This window comes from Poecilia reticulata, linkage group LG14, assembly GCF_000633615.1.
Source record: "Poecilia reticulata strain Guanapo linkage group LG14, Guppy_female_1.0+MT, whole genome shotgun sequence".
In the NCBI taxonomy this organism is placed as follows: Eukaryota; Metazoa; Chordata; class Actinopteri; order Cyprinodontiformes; family Poeciliidae; genus Poecilia; species Poecilia reticulata.
The window spans coordinates 17,288,443-17,307,683 of record NC_024344.1 but is presented as its reverse complement, the minus strand read 5'-3'; the positions used below and the strand labels follow the sequence as shown (position 1 = coordinate 17,307,683).

The 19,241-nt window shown below is 43.7% G+C and overlaps 3 protein-coding genes across 5 annotated transcripts in view; 2 read left to right on the top strand and 1 right to left on the bottom strand.

Annotated features, from left to right (window-relative positions):
• Positions 1-1,332: 1,332 nt before the first annotated feature.
• On the top strand, positions 1,333-15,420 carry ankfy1 (ankyrin repeat and FYVE domain containing 1). The gene is made up of 25 exons (XM_008428157.2): positions 1,333-1,342; positions 2,865-3,072; positions 3,158-3,276; positions 3,698-3,833; positions 4,102-4,225; positions 5,125-5,274; positions 5,381-5,546; positions 5,657-5,861; positions 5,965-6,033; positions 6,739-6,941; positions 7,051-7,148; positions 7,243-7,444; positions 7,677-7,775; positions 7,865-8,018; positions 8,176-8,344; positions 10,044-10,162; positions 10,322-10,478; positions 10,574-10,774; positions 10,865-11,041; positions 11,138-11,285; positions 12,943-13,033; positions 13,133-13,257; positions 13,333-13,479; positions 13,572-13,662; positions 14,583-15,420. Exons 1-25 carry the CDS (start codon positions 1,333-1,335, stop codon positions 14,713-14,715), a joined length of 3,501 nt encoding a protein of 1,166 aa, XP_008426379.1. The 3' UTR covers positions 14,716-15,420.
• Positions 15,421-16,306: 886 nt separating this feature from the next.
• cyb5d2 (cytochrome b5 domain containing 2) lies at positions 16,307-17,984 on the bottom strand. Its single transcript, XM_008428155.2, has 4 exons — positions 17,599-17,984; positions 17,348-17,488; positions 16,642-16,828; positions 16,307-16,559 (listed from the first exon to the last, which is right to left on the bottom strand). Exons 1-4 carry the CDS (start codon positions 17,855-17,857, stop codon positions 16,385-16,387), a joined length of 762 nt encoding a protein of 253 aa, XP_008426377.1. The 5' UTR covers positions 17,858-17,984; the 3' UTR covers positions 16,307-16,384.
• A 319-nt stretch (positions 17,985-18,303) lies between these two features.
• The window catches only part of zzef1 (zinc finger, ZZ-type with EF hand domain 1), a 34,130-nt gene continuing 33,192 nt past the window's right edge, over positions 18,304-19,241 (top strand). For all 3 annotated transcript variants that reach the window (XM_008428154.2, XM_008428153.2, XM_017308652.1), the window contains exon 1: positions 18,304-18,870. In XM_008428154.2, coding sequence (XP_008426376.1) covers positions 18,457-18,870 — 414 coding nt within the window. In that variant the 5' untranslated portion in view covers positions 18,304-18,456. The remainder of the gene's footprint in view (positions 18,871-19,241) is intronic.

The window sequence follows — 19,241 nt, the reverse complement described above, 5'->3', positions numbered from 1 at the left end:
GAGTCCATAATCTTTCGTACTGGAATAGTACGCATTGTCTAATCATTAGGGTTCCAGAGGAGGAGAATCCTTCACAGGTTAGATTCATTTTGTGTCTGAACACAATTGGACTGAAGAATAAAATTCAATCTAATCGAATTAGCTTGCACTCGTTCAAAAAGGTAATTGCAGTTGGGAATTGGGAACATTGAGTAATCACTTGTGTTCATGGGATATTTTTTTCACCCGAGAAGAATTCATGTTGGAATTGTTTAAATCTTTTCAGATCAAGCAGTAGAACAAATCCTGGAGTCACGAAAGCCAGAAGATCACGGTTTCTATATCTTGCACCTTTTGCCAATGAAAACCAGCATTCTGCATCAATAATTTTCCCCACCCTCCCATATCAGTTAGTGACATAGGAGTGAATGGGGTTTCAGAAACTTTCTTTCAGGAAGAGAAAAAAAGTTTTGATGTGCTTTGCTTAGCAGACAGATGCCTTCATCATCATCAAATCTGCTTTGGCTGAATGGAATGAGGAAAGTGGTTAAAATGTCAGTGTCCCGCTCCTGCCTGGGTTTGACATCTGTCCTTCATTTTACCTCATGCATCTCAATAATATCACAGATGGTTTCAATGTGCAATCATTCCCAGACCGTCACCGTACAGTGAATAACCTTAAAGGATTTTAAAGTTTCCCATTATTTCAACTGAAAGCTGTCCCACTGCTCTACAGCTGCATTTATCTGAAAAACATCTGGGACTTATTTTGAATTTTTTTAATCCATATGTACAAAATTCACTGTATTTCGCAATGTTATTTTCTCTTTAAGACCGTACATTACTTCTGCCTTTAAATGTTTAGTGGAGCCCACAGTATCATAAATAAATATTGTTTTTGCTTTACAATTAGCAAGCCCAAGGCAAAAGCCAACTAAGCCACACTTATGAGCACAATTGTCTGTTTCATTTTTAAAGAATGTGAAGTGATTTACATGTGTGATACAGTAAATTTAAGTGACGGCTTGCTAGTACAGATCTGCCGACATTAAATGCATAACAATCAAGCTTCTGCCATTTTAAAACTGTATTATTGGTGCTGTTGTGGGTGAGTGAGCCTCAAATCTAATTCTGCTTGTGGCCCGAAACAGTCTAGGGTTGGAAAAGTGATTTATTTGGAGCTATTTCACTATGTTGACCGATGTACATGTTCCTAAAAGTATCATGTGACCACATTTCCATCTGCTAACGAGCTTTTGTGAAGCACTTAAACGCACCACCACCGCCCACTGTGAAGCCGCTTCATCATATCGCGATAGACACCATCTGTCCGCGGAGCTAACGCAGAGCAACATGGCGGAAGGTGAGAGATTTTTTCCCTTCTTAACTATTTAATACACGCCCTTTATTGTATTTTTCATTGATATACCTTTCAAATCGTGTTACTCAACACCTTGACAGTTTAATAGGCCATGCATTGTCAGGGGCTGTTTTTCATGAAGTACCGCGATACTGTTCTTGTGACACTCATCATGCAAGTGAGCAAAATCTGTCGTTAGCGTCCGTTGGTGTTGCTGCTAGCCGAATTTTTGTTGTACGAGTTGGGCGAAGTGGGCAAAAATAAATTTACGCTGCGGTAGACGCAGACGAGTAAGAAATGAGAACCAATGCCAACAAGCTGACCATTATAGAGCGACTGTTAATGCATAAAACGAGCGTGTAATGTTGCTATTAACTACTGATTAAATGCCAACGTCATGCTTCGCAGCAAACTGCCAGTCCAGTTTGATTTAGCAGCCTTTGCCGCTCCGCTAGCTGTCTACCCTGAGCTTTTACAGCTCAGTACGGGGTAAACAGGACTGTGAACCTGCCAGAACAGAAAGAAGAGGGTCACGCCTGATCAGGTCCCCCTGGGTTCAGGTGCCAGGTCCGAGGGCACCTCCTACTTTAAGCCTAGAGTTTAAGGGAAAATCTGCTTACAAACACACCAGCTTTACCGGTGCTGTTAAAGCTGCTCGGCTTTTAAAGGATTCCTAGCGGTATCGCAATGACAAAAAAAAAAAAAAAAAAAACACATCTCAGAATGGCAAACCCTTGATTTAGTTTATTAAATTAGCGCGCTTTTATTATTATCCATGTCATGTCTTCTGTATGTTTTGCCATCTTCCACTGCCAGATGAGTCCAAAGCTGTGTGTTTGCCTTGCCGTGTGTCGCCAATCAGGTGCTTTTTTTTTTTTCCTTCCCCATGACCAGTGGCCCTGCCAGTGACGGTTTACGATGGACTGCACAGTAACCTGCTGCCTCAGCAGTCTTGCTTCACTAAAACTTTTACTGGCTTAAAGGAAGGAAATGGGCCTCAGAGGAACTCGGCAGACTCTTGGCTTTTGTAACATTCACTTGAGAGAGGAGAAAGGTGTGGCTGCGCTAATGGGAATTTGATTTGAAGACTTCTGGGGAGAAAAGTCTTTCCACAGCTGGTCACATCCCAGTTAAAAAGCTTGTTTTTTCTTTTGGCATTCTGTTTAATAGACCTGAAGAAATTGGTAAACAATTATTTGGATGAATAAATGCCAGGTGATTTTTCAAAACTTTTTACTAATTTAAAAAGAGAGAGAGAGAGAGAAATCTCAAAAGTGTTATTTGACCCAATTATTCTGCTTCCTCGGATAATCGATTAATCGGTTCCTAAAGCAGTCATTAGATGTCCGCAGGTTTTCATGTCCGCAGGTTTTCATGTCCGCAGGTTTTCCTCTTTACTCTCGGGTTGCCTCACGCAGTCGGCTCTAAACCCGTGTTTGCTGCGGACCTTTGTAACCCTCCGTCCTTGACCTTGCGTATCGATTTGTTTCCCCCGTCTGTCTGCGTTCACGTGTTCCCCGCGCAGAGGAGGTGGGGAAGCTGCAGAAGCACCTGGCCTTGCTCAGGCAGGAGTACGTGAAGATGCAGCAGAAGCTGGCCGACACAGAGAGGCGCTGCGCCGTGCTCGCCGCTCAGACTTCCAGCCAGGCCTCTGCCAGCCCTGCGAGTGCAGACACCTTCATCAGCCGCCTGCTGGAATTTGTGGCCAACCTCTACCAACAGGAACACTACAGGTGAAGATCGCACTCGCAATGACCAGGAGAAGTCTGAGTCAGCTTGATGAATATGCTGGKTTTTTTTTGTTTGTTTGTTTTGCAGTGATCTGAAAGTGAAAGTCGCGGGCGATCAATACTGTGCCCATAAGTTTGTGCTGGCCGCTCGCAGCGATGCCTGGAGTCTGGCCAACCTGGCATCCACCGCTGAACTGGACCTTACTGGTGAGCAGCACTGGTTGTGTTGGGGGAGTAGCTGTCCTGACTCCCCACCTCCCTTATCAGATATGACCGTTTTTGTTTTGAGGCTTTTTTTTTTCTTTTTTTTTTTAAGTTGTGAGCTATTAAACACTAAGGAGCTCCCTATCTGTCAGAACACTTCTTTGTTAATGAATAACATTGTTGAAATGAGTCAGTTTTTTTTTCTTTTTTATAATTTCGTGTTTAGAATGGAAAGAGAAAGGAAATTGATTAAAATCCGATCTGATTCGAAAAAAATCTCATGTTTTATGTTTAAGTCATAATCTCTGTTCCTACTGTGAGAAAATAATTATGTAGGGCAATAAACACACCCCAATTAAAGCCAGTATTTACTTTCTAAACAAAGGTTTCGCCTGAATCCGTTTGTCATTTCAATGCTTCTCAGACTGCAAAGCTGAGGTCGCCATGGCGATGCTGCGCTGGGTGTACACAGATGAGTTGGAGCTCACCGAGGATGACGCTTTTCTGATTGAGCTGATGAAGCTGGCCAACCGGTTCCAGCTTCACCTGCTCAGAGAGCGGTAGGAGCCACCTGCCATTCATGGGCGCATTTAAATTTTTTATAACCCCCACCCCCTCTTGTTTCAGAAAGCAGAATTATTACATACAGAGTGAAACATTTGAAGTATTTTCTTGTAATTTTGATGATTGTAGCTTTCCGGTAATGGAAACGTAAAATTCGTAAGATCAACAACAGAGGAAAAAATAAATAAAAATCCAAATGTTATGTGACGATGTTTTTATGGTTTACACAGTAAAGTAGAAAACTTTGTCCGTCTGTCGGAACAGGTGTGAAAAAGGCGTGATGTCGTCCGTAAACGTGAGGAACTGCATCCGCTTCTACCAAACGGCTGAGGAGCTAAACGCCAGCACCCTGATGAACTACTGTGGCGAGATCATAGCCAGCCACTGGGTGAGTAGCTTCAAGTTTCTGTGGCTTTCCTTTGAGGAAATCCAACTGTCATTTGGAGCCTTTTGCTACATTTCCTCCTTTCAGTCTCCCACAAACCAAAAAAAAAATTCTCAGGAAAGCGCCAACGTACTGTAGTCCGTTTCAGGTCAGATTTTAAACTCTTCAAACTCACTTTGCTGGTTAGTGTTTCATTTTTTTCTGTAGTTCAAAAGCAGCTCTGAACAGATGGATTTTTTTTGTTTTGTTTTATTCTAGGCTTAAATGAAGTCTGTCTGTTTCTGGGGATGCAGAGCAGAACCACAAGACCCGAGTGGTCTGGAAGGTCGATACGACAACAACAGATCTTTAACGTATTTTAGTTTATGAACTAACAACGGTATTTTAAAGCCTATTCTCTGAGCTACAGGGAGCCATTGTAAGGACTTTATTGTTATTGACGTGCTGGTCAAAACGAGGAAATGAAACAGACTTCTAATTAGAGGTGCACCAATAAATCGGCTCAGATTTCTCTTGTTTTGTGCGATCAGTCCACTGATCACATCTTCCTCCTCAAAGGTCTGAAAATCAGCCACTGCTCCCTGCTCTCCATTTTCTGACCAAAAACTTTGCTAAAAATAAAATAAAATCTGCACTTCTTCTTCTAACATCTTGACTTTTATGTTTGTCTGTGAGGTTTTCATGTTCCCCCCCCGGCCCATTTAGCTCAGATTCATTTTACTGTCCTCAGCTATTTTTATGCTGCAGAGAATGGAACTGATTCAATCTAAGAGAAGACATTAAACAGTCAATTCTGTTCAGAATAATCCATTATGTTTTTTTTTTGGTTTTTTTTTCCCCCTGTTCCCATCATCGTCTTCATCGTCTATGATGTTGTGACCGTTTCACGTCTTTTCTGTCAGGACGATCTGCGGAAGGAAGATTTCAGTACCATGAGTGCCCAACTTTTGTACAAGATGATCAAATCCAAAACGGAGTACCCTCTCCACAAAGCCATCAAAATCGAGCGGGAAGACGTGGTGTTTTTGTATCTCATAGAGATGGATTCGCAGGTAGACTCCGTCCTCCCTACGTCTTTGTCGATCGAATACCGCAAAGCTGCGATAAAAGGTTTCGTTCCGCCGCGGAGAAGTTGACGAGTTTTCTACCTGCTTGCAGTTACCGGGGAAACTGAATGAACTGGACAACAACGGGGACCTCGCTCTGGACCTGGCGCTCTCCAGGAAGCTGGAGGGGATCGCCACGACTCTGGTCAACAACAAAGCCGACGTGGACATGGTGGATCAGAGCGGCTGGAGCCTCCTTCACAAGGCCATCCAGAGAGGTCAGTCGGCATCATCCGGCCTAAAACTGGACTTTAAAATAATTTCTAAGGGGAGGGGGGGGGAGTTTTCAATCCGGAATTTTAATTTCTTCCCCCGCCTCCCTGACTAGGGGACGAATTTGCTTCCATCTTCCTGATCCGCCACTCGGCTCAGGTGAACGCAGCCACAGTGGGGGCGGTGGAGACCCCGCTCCACCTGGTCTGCTCCTTCAGCCCCAAGAAACACACGGCCGAGGTGATGGGCAGCATGGCCCGGATCGCGGAAGCTCTGCTCAAAGCCGGAGCTAACCCCAACATGCAGAACAGCAAAGGCAGGTGGGTCACATGACGCCGGCTCCGGGGGAGCTTTACTGCGTTGTAAACGTTTAACTGCAGTGCAAAGTGTGATGCCGGTTCTTTACCCGTGTTGCGTTTTCAGAACTCCGCTGCACGAAGCCGTGGCGTCGGGGAACGAAGCCGTGTTCAATCAGCTGCTGCAGTGCAAACAGTGAGTTCCACTCTGGTCAGAAATCACAACAGTGTGACGTAACGAGCTACTTAGAACCGTCTCCTGCAAAAAGTGTTGATACTCTTTAAACCTATTCACATTTTGCAGGGGTGTATCTAGGATTATCATGGTAAAAGTACTTGATGCCCCTCACTTTTTAGATTTTAGTTATTGTAGTATATAGTTATTTAGTATAATTCTTTTGTGTGTGTGAGTCAAAGGCCATTTAAGAGTGCATCGTTGTTACTCTCCAATGTTTGTCCCTCCAGTTTTACAAAGAATCAACCCTTCCACTGAATTTTTTGGCTTAAAAAAAAAAATCTCATGAATCAAAATGCAATTTAGGAACAATTCTACATCCCATGCCTCTCTGAGTATTCTGTTGCTTTTTGCGTCATAGGTGTAGGAAAATTCACGAGATGAGCTCGGTAAATTTGAGAAGGCAGCACTGCTTTCAGGCTGTTGGCATGGAGACGCATTGTTCTGTAAAGTAGCCCATGTTCTGGTATCTGGTGGTCTTCCTGTTGTTGTGGAAGCGCAGTGCATGTGACGGTCTGGAATTGTGTGGTGTGTGTGTGTGTATTGTGCAAAAATAGGGGGAGGGGGCAATCACAGCTTGGGCCAATTAAAATCTCTGTAAAGTATGTTAGGATTTGTGACAAGATGTGACGGAGTTCAAACAGGCTGTGTGTAATTCTGGCTTAGACTCGACCTGGAGCTGAAGGACCATGAAGGCAGCACAGCTCTGTGGCTGGCTCTGCAACACATCACCATGTCCTCAGACCTCTCTGTGAATCCGTTCGAGGACGACGCCCCGGTCGTGAACGGGACGTCGTTCGACGAGAACGGCTTTGCCGCTCAGCTCATCAAAAGAGGAAGCAACCCCGACGCGCCGGACGCCACCGCAGGTGCCGTTTGGGGTTTTTCGTCTTCGCCTATGTCGCCGACTGCCGCTTTTGTCACCGTAAAAGGATAAGACGATCTCCAAATTCACCTCGTGTGTTGCCCTCCTTACAGGAAACTGCCTCATGCAGAGAGCAGCTCGGGCAGGCAACGAGGCGGCGGCGCTTTTCCTGGCGACTCACGGGGCAAAAGTCAACCACGTGAATAAATGGGTACGCGTTTTATGACGACGACCAATATGTGTTTTTCTTTTTTTTCTAATGTCTAAACACGACGGCAAACCTATGAATGCGTTCCCGCCTGCAGGGCGAGAGCCCGCTTCATACGGCGTGTCGCTGCGGCCTGGCCAGCCTGACCGCCGAGCTGCTCCAGCAGGGCGCCAACCCCAACCTGCAGACCCAGAAGCCCCTGCCTGAGGAGACCAACAGCGTGGCTCTGCAGACGCCGCTCCACATGGCCATAGCTCACAACCACCCAGATGTCGTTTCGGTCATCCTGGAACAAAAAGGTAAGCAAAACTTTCTAGACCGGCTTACAGTGTGTCGCAGTGTGTTTGAGATTTTTATTTATTTATTTTTTTTGTCTTGTGCAACTAATAGTTCAGAATATATATCACTTAGCTAAACCATGAGCTTTGGAAAATGTGAGAAATGGTGTATAACCTTCTTGAATATTTATGATTCTTCGATGTTTTGAACGTCCTGATGTTTGACCGCTTCTCTTCCCGTCTTGCCTCTCAGCCAACGCACTTCACGCCACCAACAACTTGCAGATCATTCCAGACTTCAGTCTCAAAGACTCCATGGACCAAACAGTCCTGGGTTTGGCCCTCTGGACAGGTACTCTTCACCAAATGGACGTCTTCATCTGCATCATCTAAAACTTTTCTTGTATTTTTTATTTACCGAGTTGAATCACTTCCTGCCAGGTATGCACACTATTGCGGCCCAGCTGCTGGGCTCTGGGGCTTCCATCAATGACACTATGTCCGACGGACAAACCCTGCTTCACATGGCCATCCAAAGACAGGACAGCAAGAGCGCCCTCTTTCTTCTGGAACATCAAGCTGACATCAACGTTAGGTAGCAATAAATCTTACAAGCATTCCAGCAGTTGGTTTTTCTTCACTGACTCAGATTAAAACCAATTAATAGTAAATACGACGAAGGAGCGATTTAGCTCCGGGTAGACGTTGTGCTTGCGTTCATGCGATTCACGCTGCGTTGCCTTTACTTCCAGAACACAGGAGGGACAAACGGCGCTGCAGCTGGCCATCAGTAACCAGCTGCCGCTAGTGGTGGACGCCATTTGCACAAGAGGAGCTGATATGTCTGTTACAAATGAAAAGGGGGATCCTCCGTTATGGCTGGCTCTGGAGAACGGCCTGGAAGATATCGCGTCCACGCTGGTAAGATGGGGGTGGGGGGAAAGAAATTATGTAGGACAGAAATTATGTGGACAGTAGGTTCAGTTGTGCTAAAGAAAATGTACAACAATTTGCTGGTTATTGTTAAATTACATGTTAAGATGCGATCAAAGTTATTGGAGTTTTGCTTTGATGCATTTTCGGCTGATTCTGATTTCACTATGTGGCATAAGAAAAGCAAAAAGTGTTTATTCAAGCCTCGAGCTTTCATTGTTTACATTTTAAGAATGAAAACAATTTAAATCAATGTGTCATTGAAAAAAGCTGATGTTTTGGTTACTTTTTATGTATTTGAAACACATCTAAGCTTTTGAGTTGAACAGCTAATATTCTCTTCATGTGAATAGGAGGCTGCTGTGTACTTTAACTTTTTTTCTGGTCCTTTTCATTCATGATTTCTTTTTGGTTACATTAATTATTCATATTTATTGAGTGAATAGGGGTAAAAAAAGTACAATGAAAACCCAGATGCTGGTTGTGCCTCAGCAACCATATTGACATATCTTAAAGAGTAGGGCTCTGGTGCTTAAAAGGGAATTTACAAAGATCAATGGCATGAGCTATTGCTAGCTGTTTTTTTTTTTTTTTGTAAGCAACTCATGGAAGGTTATAAAACTGCTAATAGTTGGCATGAAGTCATAGGATGACAAACTGAACGGTGCGTCTTGTTCTGCTGCTCCACCGTGCAAAGTACCAAAGGAATTAACAGCCAGTGTGACTAATAATGAGACAAGTTAATATTAGCAATCAGACTGAAGCTGAAAATTAGAACAGAAACTAGTTGCAATCTGACATACTGATTCTAGTTGATGTAAAAGGACCAAAAGTGGAAGCTATTTGTGGTTAATAAATGTGCCAAGTACAGATCTTTTCTTTTCTTTTAACACTGTAAATAAGTAAACTAAACATGGACCTAGCCTGTACCATTTCCATTGTTTCACTCTGGAGCGGGGGAGGAAACTCCAAATAAATTGATATATTTTTCTGATACTTTTTAGAAAGAATGCTGAGCTTTCAAAAAAGGTTGGAGAGTAAGTCAACAGTCTCGAGTGTTTTTTTGTTTGTTTTTTTTGCATCGATTTGAAATTTTAGTCTCATGGCAAGTTTCTTTAAATAAGGAGCCGGAGCGACGTCACACTGAGTGATTAGAATGATTAGAGTTCACATCTTCAGCAGATCATTTAAACAGTCTGTATCAAACATTGGGAGCTCGTTGCTAATAGTGGTAAACGGCAGTCTCCCTGGGAATCCTATAGAGCAGGGGTGTCAAACTCCAGTCCTCGAGGGCCGGTGTCCTGCAACTTTTAGATGTGCCTCTGCTGCACCACACCTGAATAGAATAATTAGGTCATTAGCAAGGCTCTGGAGAACTTACCTACACAAGAAGGAGGTAATTAAGCAATTTGATTCAGGTGTTTTGTACCTGTGGCACATCTTAAAACTGCAGGACAGCGGCCCTTCAGGACTGGAGTTTGACACCCCTGCTAGAGGATGTGTTGAATGAATGGCCAACACGCAACCATAAACAACTTCTCCTTTTAAATCCCCCGTCCACAATCTTGGTGCTTCAACTGTCTGAACTTTTCACTATTTTTGGGGAAGAAAAAAAAAATCCCCCCAAAAAATTTTTTTTGTACCATTTTCTGTTTCTGACATGACGCCCCCTTTTTCACTGCACTAGGTGCGTCACGGCTGCGATGCCACATGTTGGAGCCCGGGCCCCTCCGGCTGCCTGCAGACCCTCCTGCACAGAGCCGTGGATGAGAACAACGAGGTCTCCGCCTGCTTCCTCATCCGCAGGTTTGCTACTTTTTCCTGTGTGCAGATAAAACCTACTGCTGTTTTTTTCTTTTGAATCTAGATTTCATAAAAACAACAATGCCCCCATTTAGGTCTGCGGCCAGGAAACATATTGTAGTTGGAGTTTAGTACATCTTCGTTGTGTGTGTGTGTCTCTAGTGGCTGTGACGTGAACAGCCCGAGGCGGCCTGGACCTAATGGGGAAGGAGATGAAGAAGCCCGAGACGGACAATCACCCCTCCACCTGGCGAGCAGCTGGGGTCTGGAGGACGTGGTGCAGTGCCTTTTAGAGTTTGGAGCTAATGTTAATGCACAAGTGAGTTCATTCTGTCAGTTTTTCTTTCTTTCTTTTTTTTTTTTTGTGTGGAGGCAAATCAAAGTTGTGAATGTGTGACCTTTGTGTGTTTTCAGGATTCAGAGGGCAGAGCTCCCATCCACGCCGCTATCAGCAACCAGCACAACGTCATTATCCAGCTCCTCATTTCCCATCCTGAGATCCGGCTCAACCTTCGGGATCGCCAAGGAATGACGCCGTTCGCCTGCGCCATGACGCACAAGAACAACAAGGCGGCGGAGGCCATCCTGAAGAGGGAGCCCGGCGCCGCGGAACAGGTAGGGGGGAAAGAAAGATGCGTGAGAACGGCGTGGAGAAAACACACAGCATTCATGTTTTTGTGTATTAAAATGTTTGCTCCTGTCCAGGTGGACAACAAAGGAAGGAATTTCCTCCATTTGGCTGTTCAAAACTCGGACATCGAAAGCGTCCTTTTCCTCATCAGCGTTCAGGCCAACGTCAACTCCAGAGTCCAGGATGCTGCCAAACTCACCCCTCTCCACCTGGCCGTGCAGGCCGGTTCTGAGATCATTGTCCGCAACCTGGTACAAAACTCCTTTCTTTTTGTTTTTCTTCCCAGTCTGATTCCTAAAGTCGCAGTGAAATAAATGTATAACGCTGGGTTGTGTATTTGTGTCCAGCTGCTTGCCGGAGCCAAAGTAAACGAGCTGACCAAACACAGGCAGACTGCGCTGCATCTGGCTGCCCAGCAGGACCAGGCCACTATTTGTTCTGTGCTGTTGGAGAACGGCATAGATTTTGCTGCTGAGGATGAAAATGGCAACAATGGTAATTATTATTTTTTTTTTTAGTAGTAATCTTCTAATCAAAGACAATGGCTCTCTTTCCTCACTCACATCTAAATATTCTTCATTTCGATGCACTTGGTCCTGTTGTAACCAGTTAAGTACGATGAATTAAAATTCGGCTCGATCATTTCCATTCTGAAATGTTTTGCGGGGCAACTTTATTAATTTGAACTTGTTTGCACGATGAATCGAAATTCTTATGAGGAATTTTTCACGATTTGATAGATATACTTATCTAACTAGAACTGCTACTAAAAAAAGCCTGACAAGGTCATTGCTGATGCTTTAGGCTCATAATTTGCATGGAAACAGAGTTGGCTCTGTTTATTATTTAGACATTATTTCACTTTTTTTTTTTTTTTTTAATCTTGACCTTTTTATGCCTCCTTGTGCTCTTGAACTTGCCATTTTGCAGTGACCCGATTTTAGGCCTTTTTGCTAGAACCAAACAAATTGTCAATGGGGGAAATGGATGTAGAACTTATTTTATACCATGAAGCTGGTGCATTGGAGGAACCAGTAAACATTCATGATCTTTCACCGGCAAACCAGCAGGTTTCTTTAAAAGTAGTAACACATTCATAGCTGTTGTTGAACCATAAGAGAGGGAAATGAAAGGAGCAGCTGCACCCAGAGGAGAGGAGTTTAGGTTGGGCCCGGCTCATTTGCATTCCCAAATATCCTTGCATGGCAAATGTTCTGAGCTGGTTCCAACCCCTCTGTGAAGCAGTTCTGAAAAGCATTTGTAGTGAGTGCCATCCTGTGTAGGACTCCTTTTTATTTTAGTCATCAATTATTCTGATGATTAACCAGAATAATAATGGCAATAATGATTCAAGTGGTTAAATTTAACATTTTGATGAAGGGTTTATTTTTGGGCAATAAAATAAACATTGCGTTAGTAAATTAGATTACTTTAGTAAATCTGAACTGCATATTTACAGACAAAGATGTTTTTTTTTGTTTGTTTTGTTTTTCATCTTAAATGCATGTATTTTTGTACAGTTTTGGCTTAATTATTACTCCTAATATGTTGGTGTTTTTTAAGTAAATGGCCTTTTTTGAGTCTGAATACTTCAGTTAACAATCAGTTACTAAATTAGTTGACAATTATTTCAATAATCAATCAAATCTATTAGTTTCCATCCTAATCGTGCGCTGTCTCATAGCTACTGTATGTAACTTTTATGAAACATGTTTTTTTTATATATATATATTTGTTAAAATATATATATATATATGCTGCAACAGCATAATATCAGACAATCTGTGAAAAAAGAGCGCCTCTGCCTTCTCTACGACTAACTGCAGAAATGCACCACTGAGTTAGAAACAACCAATCAGAGTCAATCAAACCCGCCTAAGACCCTCCTCCTGCCTCCGATTGCTTGTTTATGCCCGGGAGGGGTTCATTCCTTCAGTAGTAAATCAGAAATCCTAATCTTTCACCGGTTGAGGAGCTCCATCTTTTCGCAGATTATCCGTCTCATATTGTACTGTCACAATGTGGAGACAGTTTTAACCAACATGGAAAATATGTAAAAGTTACACACTGTAGCTTTAAGGTTTATTTATTTATTTCATCTTCAAATCATGATTCTAATCAACATTTCTTTTCTCTGCTGCTGTTTCTCCAGCTCTGCATCTGGCTGTGATGCAGGGCCGCCTTAACAACGTCAGAACCCTTCTGACTGAGTCCAACATCGATGCCGAGGCCTTCAATCTCAGGTACTTTTAGTTCCATGTTTCACTGGGAGCCAATGTGTAGCAAAATGTTGGCGATGAAGCAAAAATGCATTTTTTATTTTTATTTTTTTGTCTATTTAGGGGTCAGTCGCCAATGCATGTACTGGGGCATTACGGTAAAGAGAACGCGGCAGCCATCTTTGAATTATTCCTGGAGTGTATGCCAGAATACCCTCTAGACAAGCCAGATGGCGAAGGGAACACCGGTACTGTGGTGATGTTTAAAATGAACTCTCCACTGTAATAATACGTTGACTGTGGAGGCGTTTGCTTCGTTGCAGTTCTACTCCTGGCCTACATGAAGGGGAACGCCAACCTGTGCCGAGCCATCGTGAGGGCTGGGGCTCGACTGGGCGTCACAAATAATCAGGGCACTAATATTTTCAACTACCAAGTTGCAACCAAACAGCTGCTCTTCCGCCTTCTTGGTGGGTTTTCCCTGGTTTTTATTCATCATGAGAGCTGCTCTTATCCTCCAGTACGTTTGTAACCGAGTCACATTGTTGCTTTGCTTTTATAGATATGCTGTCCAAAGAGCCCCCTTGGTGTGATGGGTCCAACTGCTATGAATGTACCGCGAAGTTTGGCGTAACGACACGGAAACACCACTGGTTAGTTGGCAGCCATTTTCATCTGCACCTTAAGGTCATTCACGGCCAGCAGCTTGGAGAATAACAGTTTTGCAAAATCTACTGCTTCTGTGTTTTCGAGGGCGTTTGTTGGAAGGTTATGCGCTACATTGAAGTTCAGTTTCAAATATTTCATGTTATAAGGGCCTTTTATAGAAAAATGCCTGAGATTTATAAAAACTGGATGTTTTGATCCCTTGTGACACCATTTTATGAGGCTGAAAAAAAACCTTATTACCAATTGCTCCTATATCCTTTTTTTTTGTTCTTTAAAGTTGGTAATCTGCCTCTGTGCTCTCTAACATGGAAAAATCACAGAACTAACAGTTCAACAAAACGGTGTAAGCCCTACCTCTTATTAGTCGGGGAAATGATTAAATACATATTTAATTAATTGCCTTCTTTGGTAATTATGAGTTTGCATTTTAATTACTTGACATGTTTTATGGCACATTTAATGATTTATTTATTAGTTGTGCCCCTCCTTTCTTGGCTCGTGTTCCTAAGTGATGTAATGACAGCGTATGGAGATAACCCCGATAGGCAACACAAGGCTTTCCAGCAGCGCTCCCTTTTAAGGCAACTCTTAATGCTCTTCTAATTCAATCAAAATGAGTGATATCAGCTTCACTCAGTGAACCAGAAGAGGATTGAACTGATGCTAGCATGCCATTTTGGTTGGGTTTCTGAGCTAATGCACAGAGCATTAGCTCTGTCCATTTTCCTACCAACATATACTCCATCCCAATTACCGCCTTCAAAATCCGAAGCAGTAAAATTTGTCAAAATTAAAATTCTAGCTTCAACTGTACAACGAATGAGCTTCTAGAAATTGTTCTTGCTCTAAACATGTCATCGTCCAGCTCCTTAACCTCTGTCTCTCGTTCCCTCTTCGACTCCAGCCGCCATTGTGGGCGCCTGCTGTGCCACAAGTGCTCTATAAAGGAGATACCGATCATCAAGTTTGACTTGAACAAGCCGGTGAGAGTGTGCGACATCTGCTTTGACGTACTGACTCTGGGCGGGGTATCGTAATGCCACGACTCGCCGCCGTTCAGGAACGCCACGACGAAGGGCCGCGACGAGCAGCGGACGCCGAGGACCGTCGTCTTTATACTACTCCAGTCTATGGGAAAACTATTAATCTTCTAGAAAGACATCTCAAATAGAAACATCGTCTTTTTGTTGGATTGTATCGAAAGTGTCTGAACGCAGCTCGGCGACAGCTTGGGCGGATTTTCTTTCTATCTCGATGGGCGAGGTTTGTGCCGATTGGCTGCTACGGGAAGCTGTTGTGGTGATACTTCAATCCGGTGATGACGTTGTAGAAGGGGTTTACCTCTCCTCTGTTGGGTTTTTTTTTTTTTTTTTTACCATCCATGAGATTCAAACGGACCCTCCCAAAGCGGAAAAACGCAGTGCGACAAGCTGATTCGTTTATAACAGTTTTGATTATTCATGTTTGTAATCTCTGTTCACCCACAGTTGATTTTTTTTTTTTTTCTTGTGTGGTAACTGATCCAAATGAGTAAAAGTAATCATGTTGAGATGACTAAAACAAATCCTGTCAAGTCGGCAGATGAAATGGCACAACAAATCTTTTTTTTTTTTTCTTTAGTATAAAAGAAACTTGAGTATAACATATGACAGAGTATTAGGGAACACTAAAGAGAGAAATAAAATTACAAGAATAAAGTTGGACTAGTCATAATAGAATAAAAGGATAAAGTTGTAATATTACTAGGATAAGGTCATAATAAACGCATCAACGGATTATCAGGACACAACCTGCTAATGATGCTAATCTGATGCTGTTGTGTTAAATTATTTCCTTATTTGTAAAACCAATGCCAAAGCATAACTTCACAAGATGCTCAACATTCCTCCTCTGCAGCTGTAAGGCTGCTGCCTTTTTTTTTTTTTGTCCAGGTTCTCGTATCACAACTTTATTCTTGTAATATTGTGACTTTATTCTCTTTTTTCTTCTTCTTTTTCTTGGCCTTGCCCTAAAACTCCGTCGTAATAAAGATCAAGAATCCGAGAGCCGAATTCATCAAATGAACTCGCAGCGTTCTGTTGACGGTCATCTTCAGTTGCACGTCCTTCTCATATCGCCGACGCTTCTCGATTCATTTGTAGCCTTTTGTACGCCGGTCATATCGCGAATCATGTTCTGAAACGAATCACCAGATAACACATTCCTTCTTTGTCCAGCCATCACTGGTATCTTTTTGATGTCTAACGCTCTTAATTTTCTCAGCCTAACGGGTGCACTTTATCAGAAAACACGAGACATTTCAGATCATCGGGGAGAATGTGGACTAAGTAGAGGGTCGGCCAAGTGGAGCGGCCTCTTCGAGTATTGTTAAATTGTACAGATAAATGTGTGATATTTTTTGACCACTACAACTGTTTTGTACTTTAAAATGCAGTTTGTGCTTGTCATTGTGACAAACCCTAAAAAGAAAAGAAAAAATCTTGCCTCTGTTAATCTTTTATGCACATTGTTAAATCTTTTATGCACATTGTATTGTATCTGTATGCTCAGATATCTAGCCTGTCTCTTCCTGGTGTATTCTTTTAGAGAAAGGGAGGACAACTTTACATAAAGGTCATCGACAAACCGTGCAGTAAAATGTCTTTATTCTGTTTGATGTATAAAAAAGGTTTGTTGTAATTGTGAATGAATTGGGGCCCATTGTTCTTAGTCGTCTCCCACCATGCATGACTCGGCATCTGAAGGGCAGCCATCATATTTCTGCATGCTGGGATGATCTGCTGCTGCAGATGGATCTTTGACACAGACGCACCGTGTATGACCGGAACCTGGGGAGGAGAACTTTCGTGGTACGCCAGTCCAGTCTCTTTTCACCCCACCGCTGCGTTTTGGGAGAGAGGGAAAAAAAACATTACATTTTTCAAATTTCATAATGTGACAATAGGTCGGAAGTGTTTCCGTACCTTTTAGTAGAGCACCAGACTCTTTTGCCCCTACCAGAGCTCCACTCGGAGTTGCAAGGAGGAAAGAGAATCTTCTCTGCTTCTGATTGGGCCTTCAGTTTCTGGCCCTCTGCTAGTGAGGCTTGGACCTCCAGCAGGGCCTCTGTGGGCTGTCCAGTCTCATCGTAGAACCGTCCCACTACCAACCCTGAAATTCAGCGCAGCTTACTGTACAGAAATGATTTGACCCTAACCCTAATTCAATTCAAAGAAGGCAATTGAACTTTGTAAGTCAGGAAATATCAACTAGCTTTGTCTGAAGGATGCAACAAAAAAAGGATGGATTATAAATAAATAAAAACGTGTAATGAAGGGTGACTATTAAGATCAAAATGTGTTAAATTGAATAAACCAGTTTCTCATTTAAATAGGACAATAATTCTCAACATATAATTGTTTTTGTAAGAAGCGATGAAGGTCTTCCCAAAGCCTCAACTTCGACCCTTTTGAGAATTTACCCAGTGTGCTTAAAAACCCTATTTCACGGCAGGAAAATGTTAGAAAATCCACAATAACAAATCAGTCTTGTGGTCCGTGTTGTGTTTGGTGGATCTTCAGCTGAATCCCGTCGCAATGGGTGGTAAATGGAAAAAGATATGTTGATTATTCTTAAAAACACCTGAAGAGGAGGAAGAAAACGAGAGGCTTACACTGTAAAGATCCTTACCAACATGCTGGTATTCTTTGTGATAAAAATCCAGCCAGTCATAAAGGGCCACCACCTCCAGCGGAGACAAACTGGAGACGTCATCCGTCAAACCACTTTCTGTGAAATCTCCTGTGATAAAAGCCAAGGAGGAATCTTTCCCTGAAAATACAGAAGCGTTCAATGTTGTACACAACATACAGCGTACTACTTAATAATAAAGTGGTCCTAGCTTAATAATACTGTAGACTCAATTTGAAGAGTGGCATCACCTGCCATAAAGTGATAACCACCCCCGGGTCCATAATGCTTGTGTCCTTTGTGTACATCAAAAACCTGGCCCAGAATGGCCAAGTACAGGCCCCTGCTGCCCTTTTCTCCGTCGTACAGAGACAGGTCACTCCTGCTCAGGAGCCGCGCCGGGGCCACCTTCTGTGATTCCCCTCCCCAACCACCACCGGACCAGTCAGGAGGAAAAAACAGCACTGCCACTAAAACAGACAAACACGCGCCCAGCGCGTATCTCAGCATGTTTATTTGGAGCCTGTTGGGTTTTCCATCTACTTACATCACTTCGTGCCTTTTAGAATGAACAGTGACGAAGCAGGTGCTTCCGTGATAACAGAAAGCAAAGCGCGTGCGCAGCCGAGGAACTCAAAAGGTTCCCAACAGTTTATGTAAAATTGCGCATGCGCAACAAACTGCCCCAAGTTATCCTCCAGTTTGCGACTACTACAAAGAGCATAAAAACAATTAATTGTAGTATAAGTTATGTTAAATGTTGTGTTTGTGGAAGAGGTCAGAATTATGTGTCAAGGTTACGTTTAGGTTAGGCGTCTGGGGCAGAGAGAAAAGAGTTTATGAACCGGAAGAGGACTGAGAATGGTGGGACCTGAGGGTGGTGCTGACGGCACGGCGCCTGCGCAGCCGAGATACGCAGAGGACGTCTCTTTTCAGCCAAGTTGACGTACAGTGCGTGAATGCGGTAGTAGAGCGCAGCGGAGTTTTGTCTGTAGGTTGACGTTACAGAGGTCTGTGTACGGACCCCGGTAAAGCACGGCCGCTTCAAAACCGACACCAGCGGGGGCCGTGGGGACTTTTAGGGGGAACCCAAGGTGGGTCAGACGAACATGGGGAACGCAGAGAGTGGCTGTGGTGGAGGGAGCGGCGACGAGGAGGACATGGAGACGGAGAGTCCCGGTTTCGCGGAAGACAACCTGGCCTCTGCGGCCATTGGCGGTGCTGTCGGAGGCAGCGGAGGCACCGGGTCTGGGCGAAGCGGAAGGGGATCGAATAACCCACCCGCGGCCACCGAGGGACCACCTAGCCCCGCGTTCCTTTTGGAGCAAGTGAAACTAAGAGAAGCGGCCGCCCGTGTCAGCGACTCGGGGGTCACCATTCACGAGTCCGTCCTGTCTGGTAACGAGGGCGTCCTGATACGGTGGCTGGAGGACCGGTTGAACCGCGGCGAGGAGTCCGTCAATGTGGAACAGTTCTGCGAAATGTTGGAGAGCAGAGATGCTCCCAGAAATGATTGTGAAGAGGTATATACGTTTTTGAAAGCGGAAAAAAACCAACAACACAACAACATAAAAAAAACATTGCTGTCATTCGTGACATGACATGAATATCAGGTGTTTTGACACTTTTTGACCCAGGTATGAGAGGTGAACTGCTGATAGCGGCACCGCGCCCATCCGTAGTGACTAATCAGCTCCTCTGATTGTAGGGAGAGGAGTAGAAATCAAGTCATGTAGTTTGCAGAGAGCGCACTGAACAGCTGTGATGTTACTCTTACTTGTCAGGGTTATTGTCTCAGTTGTTTTCAATGCTGGTCTCTTTGTTGCTGCCTTGTTGTGCGCTGACAGCCAGGTGGTGTGTGATAAGTTTGTGCCTCAGTCTGCATATTTGACTC